The following is a 15,637-nucleotide window of genomic DNA, read 5'->3' on the forward strand; positions in this document are numbered from 1 at the left end:
TTTGTGCATGTTCAGCTTTATCTGTCCTTTCAACTGCTAACCTGGAATAGAAGGTACATACTATTTTATCTTTTCCTAACTCAGTATTTTTTTCTACAATATTATTTGTATCTTCTTTTAAATTAAATTAATGACATTTTACAAGAAGTATGTACATGTGTTTTAACATAATTTCCTTTTAACTTCAAAGGTAATTGAAGATGTATTTAACAGGCCTCTACATTCAGTTTGGAGTTCACTGTGTGATTCACGAATCATAAATAACTTAACCTTGGCAAAAATGCATTTCATTCTTTCCCTGTCTGCAACAATAAATTGCATTCCTGAAAAAGTGACGAAAGCAACATATTGCATAGACAGTGATATCTTACGAAAGGCAGGCAAAATCACACATGCATTTTTGAAAGGTACTGTTACCATAAAATAATATCTTTATAAGGAACTTTTGTTTGAATTCATGGAGGTTTATAATATTTCTGAAATAATTAATATATATTTGCTTAATATATATATATTTGCATAACCACTTCTAGGAAGGGTGCATCTAGCCAAAGTTAAGGACCTAATAGTACAATCCTAAGGGCAGCTTGCATTGCAGCAGCTGGGCACTAAGGTCATCATGGAGCTGCTAATCTCCTCCCTGAAGGTTTTTGATAGAGATTGGGAGGCAGAAAAAAGACTGAGGTTTGGCCAACAGGCTGCAACCTTGTCAGCATCCCCAGCAACCATGCTGTTGCGTCCTGTACAGGTCACAAGGTGCAACGGCAGGGCCATGATGGAAAGGGCAGGTATAACCTATCACGGGAGGCAGGACTAGGGACCCAGCTGTGGGACAGGAAGGGGCTTGGCCATGGACTGCAGGGCTGTGTCCGTGGCACTCCCCCCACCCTTAAGGGAACAGAGCCCTGCCTAACAGTAGTGACAGGGCAGCTGATAGAGTTGGCAAAGGCCCTGCAGTCTTCTACCACCAACAACCCCAAACAGGTCCATGGCCCATACAGTCCAAATGCAGCAATCATGAAGAAAGGGGGTGGGGAGATAACAAAGAGAAATGGCACACCAAAATGGCACACCGAAGACATTTGTGGTGGGTAGGGGGAAACAGAGGACTATGAGAAACACAGGGTGTCCAGGGTTACTGCCAGAAGGACAGAGATGGACAATCTGTGTTAGGTAGTGTCAGCAGGAGATCGTAGGAAACACTTGTGGGTGGAGTGGGGGTTGAGGAACAGCAAATTCTTAGTAATTGTTATAAAACCTCTGCATTCCACCTAGACTACTTCTGTGCCCCATACTAGTATGCATATCAGCAATTGAGAACCGAATCTCCAGCTGCTGGAGTTTACTGTGGTTGTCATTTTAAAGTTCAGATGGATGCTGCTACCTCTCAACAAAGGCCGGTGGTCTATTTAAATCTATACAATCTGACTTGCTTGGTGACTAGGTAGGGAGTGAGCCATATTTGGAAAAGGTGATGCTTATTCTTGCATCAGCATGTTGGTAGTCCACCAACAGAGCTTGATGCTGCTTGGAAGACTTATGTGTCCCGATGCTAATTGTATGGCATCTGTCCTACTAAAGCTCAAGTTCTACTACATGCAGGAAGTTGTGCAACATGGGGTGGATAAAGGCCTCAAATTAAGTCTATCTATTGAAATATTTATATTCTGCCCTTTGGCCTAAAAAAGACTCTAGCAAGAAATAAGTTTTCAACTGAGGGCACTTTCAGATACATTGAATAATGCACTTTCAGCCTACTCTGCAGCTGGATTTTACTATGTGAAATAGCAAAATCCATTTGCAAATGATCACTAAAGTGGGTTGAAAGTGCATTATTCAGCATGTGTGATAGCACCCTAAATCACAGCAGAAAGGGAGGAGTGCTTCAAGAAATGGTGGTCTTCTCTACATGCCTGCCTCCCATGCTGAGCTAAGAGCATAGCTTATACCTCCTTGAGTGGCAGATACCTGAAGAAGAACGACTCCTAGGAAAGAATTCAGTTGGCTCGTTTTGGTGCTTCTTTGCTTTTTCCTTACGGCCTCAAATTTAACAATGTACTTTGCTTCTATAAAGGTTTTATGCCACCTGGAAGTGCAAGACGAACTCCAACAGTCTTTATTTTGGAACTTGAAAAAAATAAAGATATCTTAAATATGGCAATGCTGAAGGTAATAATATAATTCAGAGTATGAAAATATATAATAGCCTCTCAGTAAATGTAGAAAAATCATTTTTCTCTGGGACATACATGGGGCTAGTGTCATTTTGTTAGTTAGATCATATGGTTTATAAATTTTGGTGATGGGTGACTCATGTCCCTGGAAGTGTAGAATTATTTTTAAAAATGGCACCCTGCAGTTCAGAGAAATGCCATGTTCTCCAGTGACTCTGGGGCGGGGCAGCCTTGACTGATAGGAAAGCTGTGCATTTGGTTGTCAGACAAGACAGAAATGACACCAAGGAAAAAGGCTTCCCTTTTTCTCCCAGACCAGCCCTGCCTGGCAAGCAGAAGTAGGGGTTTGTCTTGGCTCAACTGAGAACAGAGGTTTTCTCTGTAGCAGACTAACACAACTTCCTCTCTGCAGTTAAATTGAAAATGTAACCTTGTCTGTCAGCAATTAAATTTGAAAATGTCTAATTATTATTGGCATAGCAGAAGTACTGTATTTTTACTCTAATGCAAATTTTTCCCATTTTGGAATTTATAATAATACTTTATATAATTACCTTTTATAGGACCTGTACCTAGGGTTGCCAGATGAGTGGTTTTGGTGGGCAATTGCCCACTAATCCACCCAGCCACTCTGGAGTGGCGATTGTGTGTGCATGCGGCCATGTGCACGTTATGACGTCACTTCTGGTTTGTGGGGGAGGTGTTTAGTGTTAAATTTCCTGTGGTGATGCTGCGCTTCCGGAAGTAAAACTGGAAGTGACGTCATCGTGTGCACACAGCCATATGCGCGGCCACCCCAACCCCACTCCCTAAAACTTCCCGCCAATCAAGAGGGGGGACCTGCCAACTCTATCTGTACCTTTCATTGGATACCTTAGAACCCCTTGGTGTGCCCTGAGTAAAATGAATCCTCCATTAATTCCATCCAGAGGTGTTAGTTTATTTTTAAGCAACTACATTCTATATGATCAAATTAGCACCATGCCTATGCTTATATTGGTTATGGTCTCATAAGATTACGTTTGCTAATAAACTGTAGTTAATGATTAACAGAATCATTGTTTTCATATATCAAAAGGAGTAGATTATGCCAGATAGGGGGAACAGATGAATAGCCTTTTATTTTGGACTGTTGTTGGCCCTGATTTGACTTTTAGTGACTGTAAATGTTGTTCAGAGATTAACATAAAATATTTTTTATTTTACTTCAGTAATGTGAGGTAAATTCTTATGAGATCATTACCAAAACTGGCTGTGAAGCACAATTGTAGAAGTCATATTCAGTGATGGAGATTTTTATTTAATACATACAGTGGTTTCAATGAGATCCACAAGCATGTGGCACTCCTCCTGCCCAGTCTTGCCCAGCCGCAGTGAGCCTCAGAATTGCAAGCAAAGGGGGTTGCTTCACCTTGTTCCTCTCTTCCACAAGCATCAGCCCTCACAGCCTTGAGCTAAGCCTGCTTCTCGTCCTCAGCCATCATCGGGAGTCTCCCTTTTAACCTTCACAGTCTCCACCCCTCCCCTCCCCCCACACATTCCTGGGCCAGGTTCCATCCAGCTGGTGCCTTGGCCAATCCCTGGCCTAAGAGCCCAGTGACCTTCATTACCTCTTCCCGTTGCCTACACCAGTCTGTGCCCCACCCTTACCTGACTCCTGACTCCTCCTCACAACCAGGCAGAATAGCAAGAGGTCTACTGGATCCCTGGGCCCTTCCCACCTTGCAGTGAGTCTGCTCTCCCATTGCTATCAGCAAGGTTGGCCTACTGGCTGGCCTGGAGCCTGCCCCATCATCCCCACCCTTGCCAGGCTGGGCCTACCCCACCAATCCCAGCCTTGCTGCTGGCCTTGTTGGGTGAGGCTGCACTTGGTTGTTTTGACCTTTGCCCCCCAGGACACCAGGTAAGGTTTCGTCAGCACGAGCAGGAGAGGCATCCCTCAGTCTGCAGCTAACTCTGGACAAACCACAGAGGATTGTTCACAGTAGAGCTTTTCACATTCCTTTCCTGCTGTAGCCACTCCCACAGAGATGCTGCTACGGTTCAGGGGAGCCCCAGGAACAGTGCTGAGCACACTGTAGGGGTCTGTATGGGATGGGGAAATTGATGAGTATCCCCTTCCCTCTGCTGGCAGAAATAGCCATCTGCTGGAGACCCCCCACACCAGTAATACTGTAGGAAATGCAACAGAACAAGAAACAATAGTGGAATCAGAGTATAGCCTGTGGACCTACAAAATATACAAGTATGACGTGTTTATCTGTGAACAAAATGAAGAACCAATATTACAGAACCATTCACTAAACCATATTATGCACGTAGGACACAAATTCAGGACTTCTTTTACACTACATATCACACTTCTAGAAATTCCTATTCATTACTGAAAGGCAATAGGCAGTCTTGCTTGCACTGCTGAACTGTAGCTGAATATGCTATTTTCTTTTTAATTTTTTTTTATGCTTTATTAATTTCACAGAACGGTAATTTTTATTCTGTTAGGGTATTTTATTGGCAGAAGCTGAAGAAAGGATTAGTTCAATTGTAGATGGCATGCAGAGCAAATATGGCAGGATGATCTCTCAGTGTTCGGCAGCAGACTTAGAGACTGTCATTGAAGCCAAGCTTCAGCTTGCAGATATTGCTCAACAAAGACTTCAAACAGCTTTCAGGTAAATAAAATGACTTATTTAATGTAACTTTAGAAAATCTCAGTGGATGCTCTCCATAGGTTTGGTTATTCCTGTATGACCATTCAAAGAAACCCATTATAGCTAAGCAACCTGTTTTTCCTGTTTTGAGGGAACCTGTTATATGCTAAATGACACTCAGTTTTCATACTAAGAAGCAAACCAAATAACAGCAAAAAACCCAATGCTTTGTGGTATTGCTGCTTTCCTATGTTCATTTTGGTTTCTGCTTGATTTTTAAAACTGATTGGAAAGGCAATTGCCCACTGATGTACTTAATAGTTGGTAACCATTTAGAAGCTGGCTTTGTTCCAAATGGGGCAATTGTAACTACTGGAACCCTGGTGGACTGTATTCTCAGAACCTTTGTGTTTTGTTTTGTCTGTACAACTGATGATTGTCCTCTATATTTTTGTTTTACCTGTGTTGTGCATCAGTGGGGAATTTTGATTTGTCCATAGTTATCAGTCTAGTACTGGGGTCCCCAACCTTTTTCAACCTGCAGGCACCAGTAGGATTCTGACGGGGTGGTAGGCATAACCACAAAATGGCTGCTGCAGGACACAGGGCCAACGACAAAATGACAGGGAGTGAGGTAGAACATGATTCTAACAGTAAACCTTCAATGTTTGAGGCAGAAGCTGTGCTTAATAGGATGCCTTTGAAAATGAACATATTGTTTTAAAGGTTTTTTTTTTTGCATACACACAGCTTACCTTCAGTCACACAGTGAAGATCCTTGTGTTGTGGTGGCAGCTGCTGCCTGAACATAGAACCATAGAATCCTAGAGTTGGAAGGGGCCATATAGGCCATCTAGTCCAACCCCTTGCTTAATGCAGGATCAGCCTTGAGCATCCCCAACCAGTGTTTGTCCAGCCTCTGTTTGAAGATTGCCAGTGAGGGGGAGCTCACCACCTCCCTAGGTAGCTGATTCCACTGTTGAACAACTCTTACTGTAAAAAATTTTTCCCTAATATCCAGCCTGTACCTTTCCGCCCACAATTTAAACCCATTATTGCGAGTCCTATCCTCTGCTGCCAACAGGAACAGCTCCCTGCCCTCCTCTAAGTGACAGCACTTCAAATACTTAAAAAGAGCAGTCATGTCCCCCTCAACCTCCTCTTCTCCAGGCTGAACTTTCCCATCTCCCTCAGCCTTTCCTCATAGGGCTTAAGTCTCCAGGCTCCTGATCATCCTTGTTGCTCTCCTCTGCACCCGCTCGATTCTGTCCACATCCTTTTTGAAGTGAGGCCTGCAGAACTGTGCACAATATTCCAGGTGTGGCCTGACCAAGGCTGTGTAGAGCAGAATTATGACATCTTGCAATTTGGATGTTATGCCTCTGTTGATGCACCCCGAGATCGCATTAGCTTTTTTTGTTGCTGCATCACACTGGCTGCTCATATTTAACTTACGGTCCATCCGTAGCCCCAAGATCTTGTTCACACACACTGCTACCCAGAAGTGTATCCCCCATCCAGTATGCATGCCCCTTATTTTCATTATCCAGATGTAGAACTCAGCACTTATCCTTGTTGAATTGCATCTTGTTCACATCTGCCCACTTTTCCAGTGTGTTCAGATCTCACTGAACTCTATCTCTATCTTCTGGGGTGTTTGCTCCTCCTCCTAATTTGGTGATGGATCTCTTTAATATCTGCTCCAGTATCTTCCCTGGGACAGAGGTCAAACTAACTGGCCTGTAGTTTACTGCATCATCTCTCTTCCCTTTTTTGAAAACTGGGATAACATTCACCCTCCTCCAGTCTTGTGGCACATTTCCCGCCCTCCAAGATGTCTGGTAGATGATGGACAAAGGGTCTATAAATTTTTTAAACACTATCAGATGCATACCATCTGGCCCGGGGGATTTGTACTCATCCAGTGCAGCTAGGTGATTCTCAGCTACCTCTCTGTTTATGTCAACCAGCAGCCTGGATGCCATGCCTTGCCTACTGTCATCTCTAGATGAGCCTGTTTTTCAAGGAAACAAAATGAGGCAAAATAGGCATTGAGCCTTTCTGCTTTCTCTCTGTTCTCTGTCAGAGTTTCTCCATTTTCACCCAACAGTTGGCCTATGGCCTTTTTTCTCTTGTGTTTGCTCCTTCAAAGTATGTTCAGAATCCCAGCTTTGCAATTAGACCCTTGCTCCTAAACATGTTACTTGAAAATATGTCCCACTTGCTTGTATGGCAATTTTACCAGCTTAGGGAATTACTTTATTGGTAGTTACAGTGCTCATGTGCATACTTTTGCATAGGCTTAATAGAGCCCTGTTCTCCCCATGCACTTGCTTGAACACACATGCAGGCAGGAATATGGGCTGCTAAGATGAATTGCAAAGTCAGTGCATGCTGCCCACAACAACTTCTGCTCTGCTTGCTGAAGGTTACTCAGACTTGAGGATACAAGTATCAATACAATACAATACCTTTATTGGCATCATAATATGATATAACACGCCAATACAAGTATCATCAGTGTACGATGGAGGGCTGAATGAAGATATCAGACCCATTTAAAAACTTCCCATTAGCCCAGTGCTGCCTCTGTGAGTGCTCATGCATACATGTAATTAGGAGAGAGCAAAACATGACTGTTTTAAGAATATGGGAAATTAGGCCTTTGGTGTCCAAGTAGAAACAATGCACAACTGTGCATGAAGCACCTCAAAATGCCATCTTCTGTAGAAAACTGCTGATGTTTACTCCTTTGCAGGCATTTTCCTCCCCCCACCCCACTTCTTTCTTCCATGGTCGAAGGCAGGTAGGAAAATTTCCATTATGCAGGGAAAGTCTTTGCCTTTTCAGTATTTGGGCCTGCTTCTGGAGCATGACCCCCAAATTTCCCTTCTGAAATTCTGTCCTACATATATCTTTTCTGTCATTGCATATCTGAAGAACGAGTTCATTCCACCTGTGGTTTTAAGAAATGTGGGATGTGGCCCTCTAAATGCATTTGATGTTTCATACTTAGTGGGGTTAAAATATTCTCATTATACATTCTATAAGCAGATTATAAGCAGTCAGCATTTTGAGACAAGTGGACATGTTCAGGTGGGTTTATGCAGATAGCAAATACATCTAATAAACTCTATTGTAAGTTTTGCACCATGAGTCGGAAGCGACTTGACGGCACTTAACACACACACAAGTTTTGCACAGTTTCTCTGTTTTCTACTAAAACTATTCAACAAATCATTTGAAACCCTAAGCAAAATGAGGACTTCCGGTGGTGCCGCTGGAGAGAGCACTCCATTTCCCCAGGCTGTCCTGGGAGAAATCCAAGTTTGCGTTATTTTTGGGGTACATAGATACCCCAATCCGACCTTTGCAAGTGGGTTGGAAAGCAGGAACTCCCTGCAGCCCGCAAACGCGGTTTGACCTCCTAGGTACTCTGAGGGGGCTTTTTTAAGCCCCTCGGAGTCCTGGACGCCGGTCCTGCGAGGGCACTAGGGAAGGACATCGCCAAAACGCAACTCTGGCCTCAAGCTCTACCCTCCACCACCTTAATACCAACATAAGGACTACATAAAGAAAAGAACCTCACCTCTTGACACCCAAGTGAGTACAAAAGAACTCTTCGTCTACTTACTAGAAATTTGAACAGACGGGGGGCTGATAAGAATATTTCTGGGACCCCCACTCCTCCTTAATCCGAACTGAAAAAGTTTGATCTGAGTTAGTCATCGGGATTAGCGACAGGAGCCTTATCAAATCGATCAGCCTAAACCATAACAAAGAGTCGGAAGGATACCTTTTAGATTGACAAGAATTATCACCAATGAGAAGGTCCGAAGGAAGGGGAGGGTGATTTTTCTTCCTGATTTTCCGGCGAAAAGAATTTCCTGCCACGTTTGTAGTAAGGGAGTGCCTGGAACGGAAGACTCTCTATAACACCCTCTCTATCATCGGAACTAAAACAACAGGAAGTAGCCGTGGGACTGAATACGCTTCGCACTCGAGTTACTTTGAAATCATTCCTGAAGGAATAACCATCGAGAAGAGGCGATAGAAGGTCCGCGGCACTAGCAACTTCCGGTTTACTTCCTGATCAACCCGATCTAGAGCGACCGAAAAAACTCACTGGTATTTCAAAACTTTAAAACGCAATTTTAAAGCCAATTTCGACTCTTTTCAACCCGAAAAAATTATAAGGCTGATGTTTGAACTATTATCTTTTAATTAGTACCTTAAAGGCCCTGTCTGTGGACATGTATTTTACCAGCTTCTTTTGAATGTAAATGTCGGGACCTCGACCCCGCTCTGGCTCACTACACAGCCCTGCCTATACTAAATTAAGGGACTCATTACAAACCTCAACCATGGAAAAGAAATTACAGGACATGCTAACTAAACAAACAGAGGCAACAAATAAACAGTTTGAACAGATGTCTACACAGATGGCACAGTTAACTTCCATGATGACAAATCTTGGTCAAGCATCCCAAGCTATTAATCAGAAGTTAGATGTGGTTACAGGAGACTTGAAAGAAGTAAAAACACAAATGACTGTTATGAAGACAGATATGCAAGCGATGGATGCATCAATTAAGAAAGTGATGGATGAGCACAAGGATACAAAGAAAAAATTAACAAGCCAAGAAAAACAGATTGAAACAATACAAACTGATCAGATGGCGGCAAAAAATCAAATGGCTATGATGGAGATGAGAGTGAGAGAGATTAATCTTCGTATACGCAACTTTCCAGATATGATGGGAGACAATAAAGAAACTGCATTACCAAATTTGGCCTACTTATTTCAGATAGATGAACAAGAATTAAAACAAGCCATTAACAGAATATATAGGATACCATTACCTGCTAGAATGAGAAGATCTAAGCCAAGAGATTTGATGATAGTGTTTTATGACACTAGAGTTAAAGATAAGATTATGAAGATTCACTATGAAAATCCAGTGTCAGCAGGAGATTCCTCTCTTATATTACTGAAGGATATTCCAAGGCACCTACTTTCACAGAGGAATAATTACAAAGACTTTGTGTCTACATTGAAAGCTAATGGTATCAAATACCGTTGGATCATGCCACAAGGTTTGGCTTTTACCTACAAGGAAGTGAAAACGACAATTCTATCTCAAGCAGATGTGGGGAAATTTTTGAGAAAATATAAAATGGATCTTAAAGAATTACCTGGGGAGAAGGAGGAAGAAGAAGAGGAAGAAGAAGAGGCACAGGGTGCAGAAGGAGGTACCAAATTATAGACTTTTTATTTTGCTAAAAAATACTACACTATGGCAAAAGCAATTTCTTGGAATGTAAATGGACTGAATGAGAAAACTAAAAGGGCTAGAATTTTCAAATATCTACAGAAATATAAATACTCCCTAATTTGTCTACAAGAGACTCATATAGCTTTAAAGCATAAAAAATATTTGGAGAAACAGGCGCTTGGACAAGCATTTATTGCCTCAGCTAAAACTAAAACAAAGGGAGTGGTAATTTATGCCCACCCCAGTCTTTGTCCAGAATTAGTATATAAAGATAATGAAGGAAGAATTGTAATTATCAGAACTAAAATATTGGGACAAAGGACAATAGTGGTTGGAATCTATGCACCCAATGAAGGGAAAAAATCCTTCTACGAAAAACTACACGACTTGATAGCCCAACACGCAAAAGACCAAATCTTATTGATGGGCGATTTCAATGGAGTTACTCTCCCATCTTTGGACAAAAAATCAAAAGCAAAAGATGTCAATGATGGATGCTTACCTAAAACTTTCTTCACCATGGCTTCAGAATTAGAATTACAAGACATTTGGAGAACAATGAATACAACGGCTAAAGAATACACCTTTTATTCAGCGAGACATGATTCATACTCCAGAATTGATATGATATGGGCCAGTAAATCAATTTTCACTCAGTTACGTAAAATCCATATCTTACCTAGAACTTTTTCTGATCACAATCCTGTTACTTTTGATTGGAACAATAAACAAGCATTTAGATGGCGAATGAATGATAAACTTTTAAAAGACAACAAGATACAAAAGGAATTACAGGTTTTAATGAAAGACTTTTTTGAAATTAATCTTAATGGGGAAACTTCTCTAAATACAGTTTGGGATGCATTCAAAGCTGTTCTGAGAGGATTTATGATACAGAAACACTCGGCTTGGAAGAAGACTCAACTACAATCTACAAACAATATACTTTGGAACTTACAAAATTTGGAGCAGAAATTGGTAACGGTAACACAGGAAGAGGAGAAAAGAGAAATCCAAATAAAGATTTCTGCATCTAAACACCAACTAAATTTGGTAATAATGGAGGAAATGAATAAAAATTTGAAATTTGCTAAACAAAAGTATTTTGAATATGCAAATAAACCAGGTAAATTTTTAGCAACACAACTGAAGGACTCATTTCAAAAGAAGATTATAACAAAAATCCAAACTGTTAAAGGACCAGTCTATTCAACTTCAGAAATTCAAAAAGAATTTGTTTCATTTTATTCCAAGTTATATCAGAAAGAAAATACTCCAAAGCAGAAAATAGATAAATTCTTAAATTCAATACAGATGAAAGCTTTATCAACGACCCAGAGAGAATGTATTGAAGCTCCAGTTACAAGGGAAGAAATACAAGAAGCAATACTGAGACAAAAAACGGATAAAACACCTGGACCAGATGGAATTACTGCACTATTTTATAGATTATTTAGTGACAATCTAGCTGGCTTTTTTGGTCTACTCTATAATGCAATTTTGGACGAGGGAACATCCCCGGAGACTTGGTCACATGCATTTATATCATTGATACCCAAAGAAGGAAGGGATCCAGAAAAAACATTCAATTATAGACCTATATCGCTGTTAAATGTGGATTATAAAATTTTTGCTTCGGTTTTGGCATGTAGGATAAAACAATTTATTAAGGATCTTATACACGAAGACCAAGCAGGCTTTATACCAGGAAGGCAAATAAAAGACAATGTAAGAATTCTACTAGACTCATTGGAATATTATGACCAGAACATCCAGCAAACTGCGGCTTTTGTATTTTTGGATGCAGAAAAAGCCTTTGATATGGTCTCTTGGAATTTTTTAAAACAGATTTTGGATAAATTGAATTTTGGAGATCGTTTTCAGAAAGGTATATCGGCTATTTATACCTCCCAACAGGCTAAAATTTTGGTTAATGAATCAATGTCAGATAATTGCCAAATCACAAAAGGGACTAGACAGGGATGTCCCCTGTCTCCACTTTTATTCTTGCTGGTGTTGGAACCGTTATGTGTGAAACTAAGAAGTATGGAGGACATCCGCGGGTTAAGAATTAAAAAACATGAATTTAAGTTGAGAGCATTCGCGGATGACCTCCTGTTAATTTTGGAGAATCCAACACAGTCAATGAATATACTTCGGGAGACTTTGGACGACTTTGGGAAAATATCAGGCTTCAAAGTGAATCAAGAAAAAACAAAGATAATATTTAAAAATTTACCGGAAATACAGCAACAGGAATTTATATCATATACCGGTTGGGAGAAAGCCAACAAAGTTAAATACCTGGGAATTTGGATTACTGCAAAGAATAAAGATCTGATAACCAACAATTACCTCAAGTTATGGGGTAAGATTAAAACTGATATGATTATATGGTCTAATAAAAAATTGTCGTTAATGGGACGTATTTCAACGATTCAAATGAATGTTTTACCGAGGATGCTCTTCTTATTTCAAAATTTGCCAATAATATCACATACTAAATACTTTGATACCTGGAGGAAAGACATTTCAAACTTCATCTGGCAAGGGAAAAAACCAAGGACTGCTTACAAATACTTGGTGGATCTAAAAACTAGAGGAGGTTTAGCACTACCTAATTTTCAACTTTACGCTGAAGCGGTAGCTTTAGTATGGATAAAAGACTGGATGAATTTGTCAAATACACGTTTGCTAGACTTGGAAGGTTATAATAATTTAACCGGATGGCATGGCTATTTGTGGTATGATAAAATTAAGTTACAAGCAACATTTCGTAATCATATAATCAGGTCCTCTTTACTTCGTATTTGGATGAGATACAAACACATTTTGGAACCAGAAACACCGATGTGGATATCGCCTCAAGAAATGCTAACATTGCGCCCACTTAGACCAGACAAATTTATTACCTATCAAGATTTAATTAAATGGGATGGAAAGCAATGCTCACTAAAAGACTTTCAACATCTTAAGGATGATTTACAATGGCTCCAATACTATCAAATTAAATCAGTTTTTGTACAAGATGTTAAAAAAGGATTTTCTAAAGAAAAATCTTCCTTTCAAAAAATTTTATTAGATAATAACACAAAACTGATTTCTAAAATGTATAATCTCCTTTTAACAATATATTGTGAGCAGGACACGATTAAACCAACTATGATTGACTGGGCTCAAAATGTGGGACATGACATTGCTTTAAATAAATGGGAACGACTATGGTCTAAAGACCTAAAAGGAATAAAAGCACAGTCAGTGCGAGAAAACATTTATAAAATGATGTATAGATGGTACTTAACACCTAAGAAGATTGCAAAGATTTACAAAACAATGTCCCCTATCTGTTGGAAATGTAACAAAGAAATTGGTTCCTTTTATCATATGTGGTGGACCTGTGACAAAGCTAAAGACTTTTGGGACATGATCTACAATGAACTGAGACTAATATTACAAAAAAATATACCCAAAACACCAGAAATGATGTTATTATGATTCCAGACGACTTGCCAACACAAAGAACCTTTTTGATTTATGCCACAACAGCTGCGAGACTGCTTTATGCAGCGAAATGGAAAGGGATTGAAATTCCCGAGAAAAAAGACTGGATTGTTAAAATGTTTGAAGTGGCAGAAATGGCAAAACTCACAGCTATTTTAAATGAAGAAAATGAGGCTCGGTTTTTGGGGGAATGGGAGGCGTGGATGCATTATTGTGAATATGAGTTAAAATTGGGGAGAATGGAAGAATATTTTCTAATCTGATCCAGAGGATTTCTTTATCTTTTTTATAATGAATAAGTATAATTATATTTACTAACAGATTATGGTTTTCTTTTTTTAAATGGTATTGATAGATTATTAAGATTAGACTAACTACGACGGGATGAACTTTTTATTAAGAGGCAGATAGAGGTGAAGGGGAAGTCAAAGATTTTCCAATTTCTTTTTTTTTATTATATGTTATGGAACTATAACAACCTTAAGTCAGAATTGAAATTTTATATTGTTATAGATGTTGTTTATTGCAATGGAAAATTTATAGTATAAAACCCAATAAAATTTATATAAAAAAAAAAAGAAACCCTAAGCAAAATGCCACATTCTGCCATCTTTTCACTGTGATGAAATGGTAAGTTTTCCAGACAGGGCTGAAGCTGGTTGTCTACTTAGAATAGTTAATCTCGAAATCAAGTCTAGGACATCTGTAAGCACGGAAATAAAACCTGATCACACATTTTCCCACTTTCATATTATGCTTAAAATGTTAGTTTGTAAGTACTATCAATATATCTGTGGTTTATATTTCCTTTTTGCCTGATTAAATCAAACTCCATGAATGGCAGTTGAAGTACTGGAATGACTTGCATGAAGATACAAAATACTGAAAACATTTTATGTTCCATTGTGTTTTTGTTTATTTCAGTGCTGCTTTGGTCTTTACCACAATAAAACTCCTTCAGGATGCAGATGTCTTCAAGAAAACTTCTGATTTACCACAGGATACAGAGAGATCAGAGGAGGCATGTATTTATTGATACAGATTTTCTGGCTGACAGGTTTATGATAGAACATGTGGGATCAATAGCAGCAAAATGCTGAAAATTGTACAAATGCCAGTAAAGTTATTGTCCAAGTTAAAAATGTTTCTCTATAATTTTCTTATATATTGTGTCTTATCAAGTTTTAGATTAATAGATAAGTATCGTAAATGCCCCCACATTGTTTAGAAACATAACAAGTGTTTTTATAAATAACATAATGCTCACATTTTTCTCTTTGTGAATAATATGTCAGTCTAGCAAGAATGGATGCATTTGTTTATTTTCCAAGGGACTTTTCTTATGTCTTTTAGCCAAATGAACATGGCATTTATATTGAGGATTCCCATCTGTTACACAATGTAATAGCACGGGAACATATGAACATACATCTATGGCTGAAGTGTCGTCTGGCTTTAGTGACTGCAATTACAGCACAGATAAGAGGCATTGAAACAATGACAGGTAATATTTAATCCAGAAACAGCTAGTGTTCATGTCTATGTGTTGGCTAATTCACTCTAAACCAGTGGTCGGCAAACCGTGGCTCGCGAGCCGCAGGCGGCTCTTTGGCCCCTTGAGTGCGGCTCTCGAGGAGGAGGAGGCGGTGGCATGCTGCGGCTCCTTCCTGCAGGTGGAGGCGGCGAGCGGCCGGCAAGCAAGCGAGCGAGCGGGCTGGCGGCTATCGCCTCTGCTCCCCCCGGCTCGCGGCCCTCTGCCAGGGGGCGGAGGTGCAGGGTCACGGCCCGGGCAGGCCAGGGGGGAGCAGAGGCGAGGCGACTGTGTGAGAGGAAGTGAGAGAGGGGCTGGCGGTTGCAGCCCAAGGGCCGCCGTGTAAGGCCGGGCTGCGGGGGAGGGCGGTTGAAGCTCTTTCCCCATCGAGCGGCCGCTGGGACAGAGGGTGGGGAGGGGGGCTTGCCACCGTGGGGGGCGAGGGGAAGGAGCCTGCTCGAGCGCAGCCATTGCCTGGCGGGGTGGGGGGAGGGAGAAGTGTTG

At 40.5% G+C, this 15,637-nt stretch overlaps 1 protein-coding gene across 1 annotated transcript in view; it reads left to right on the plus strand.

Annotated features, from left to right (window-relative positions):
• CFAP54 (cilia and flagella associated protein 54) overlaps window positions 1–15,637 on the plus strand; it is a 159,377-nt gene that overhangs the window by 111,647 nt on the left and 32,093 nt on the right. Inside the window, exons 53-57 of the mRNA XM_056846527.1 lie at window positions 191–407; window positions 2,075–2,169; window positions 4,677–4,846; window positions 14,527–14,623; window positions 14,956–15,106. Of these exons, the coding sequence (XP_056702505.1) occupies window positions 191–407; window positions 2,075–2,169; window positions 4,677–4,846; window positions 14,527–14,623; window positions 14,956–15,106 (730 nt within the window). The remainder of the gene's footprint in view (window positions 1–190; window positions 408–2,074; window positions 2,170–4,676; window positions 4,847–14,526; window positions 14,624–14,955; window positions 15,107–15,637) is intronic.

This window comes from Euleptes europaea, chromosome 3, assembly GCF_029931775.1.
Source record: "Euleptes europaea isolate rEulEur1 chromosome 3, rEulEur1.hap1, whole genome shotgun sequence".
Classification (NCBI taxonomy): Eukaryota; Metazoa; Chordata; class Lepidosauria; order Squamata; family Sphaerodactylidae; genus Euleptes; species Euleptes europaea.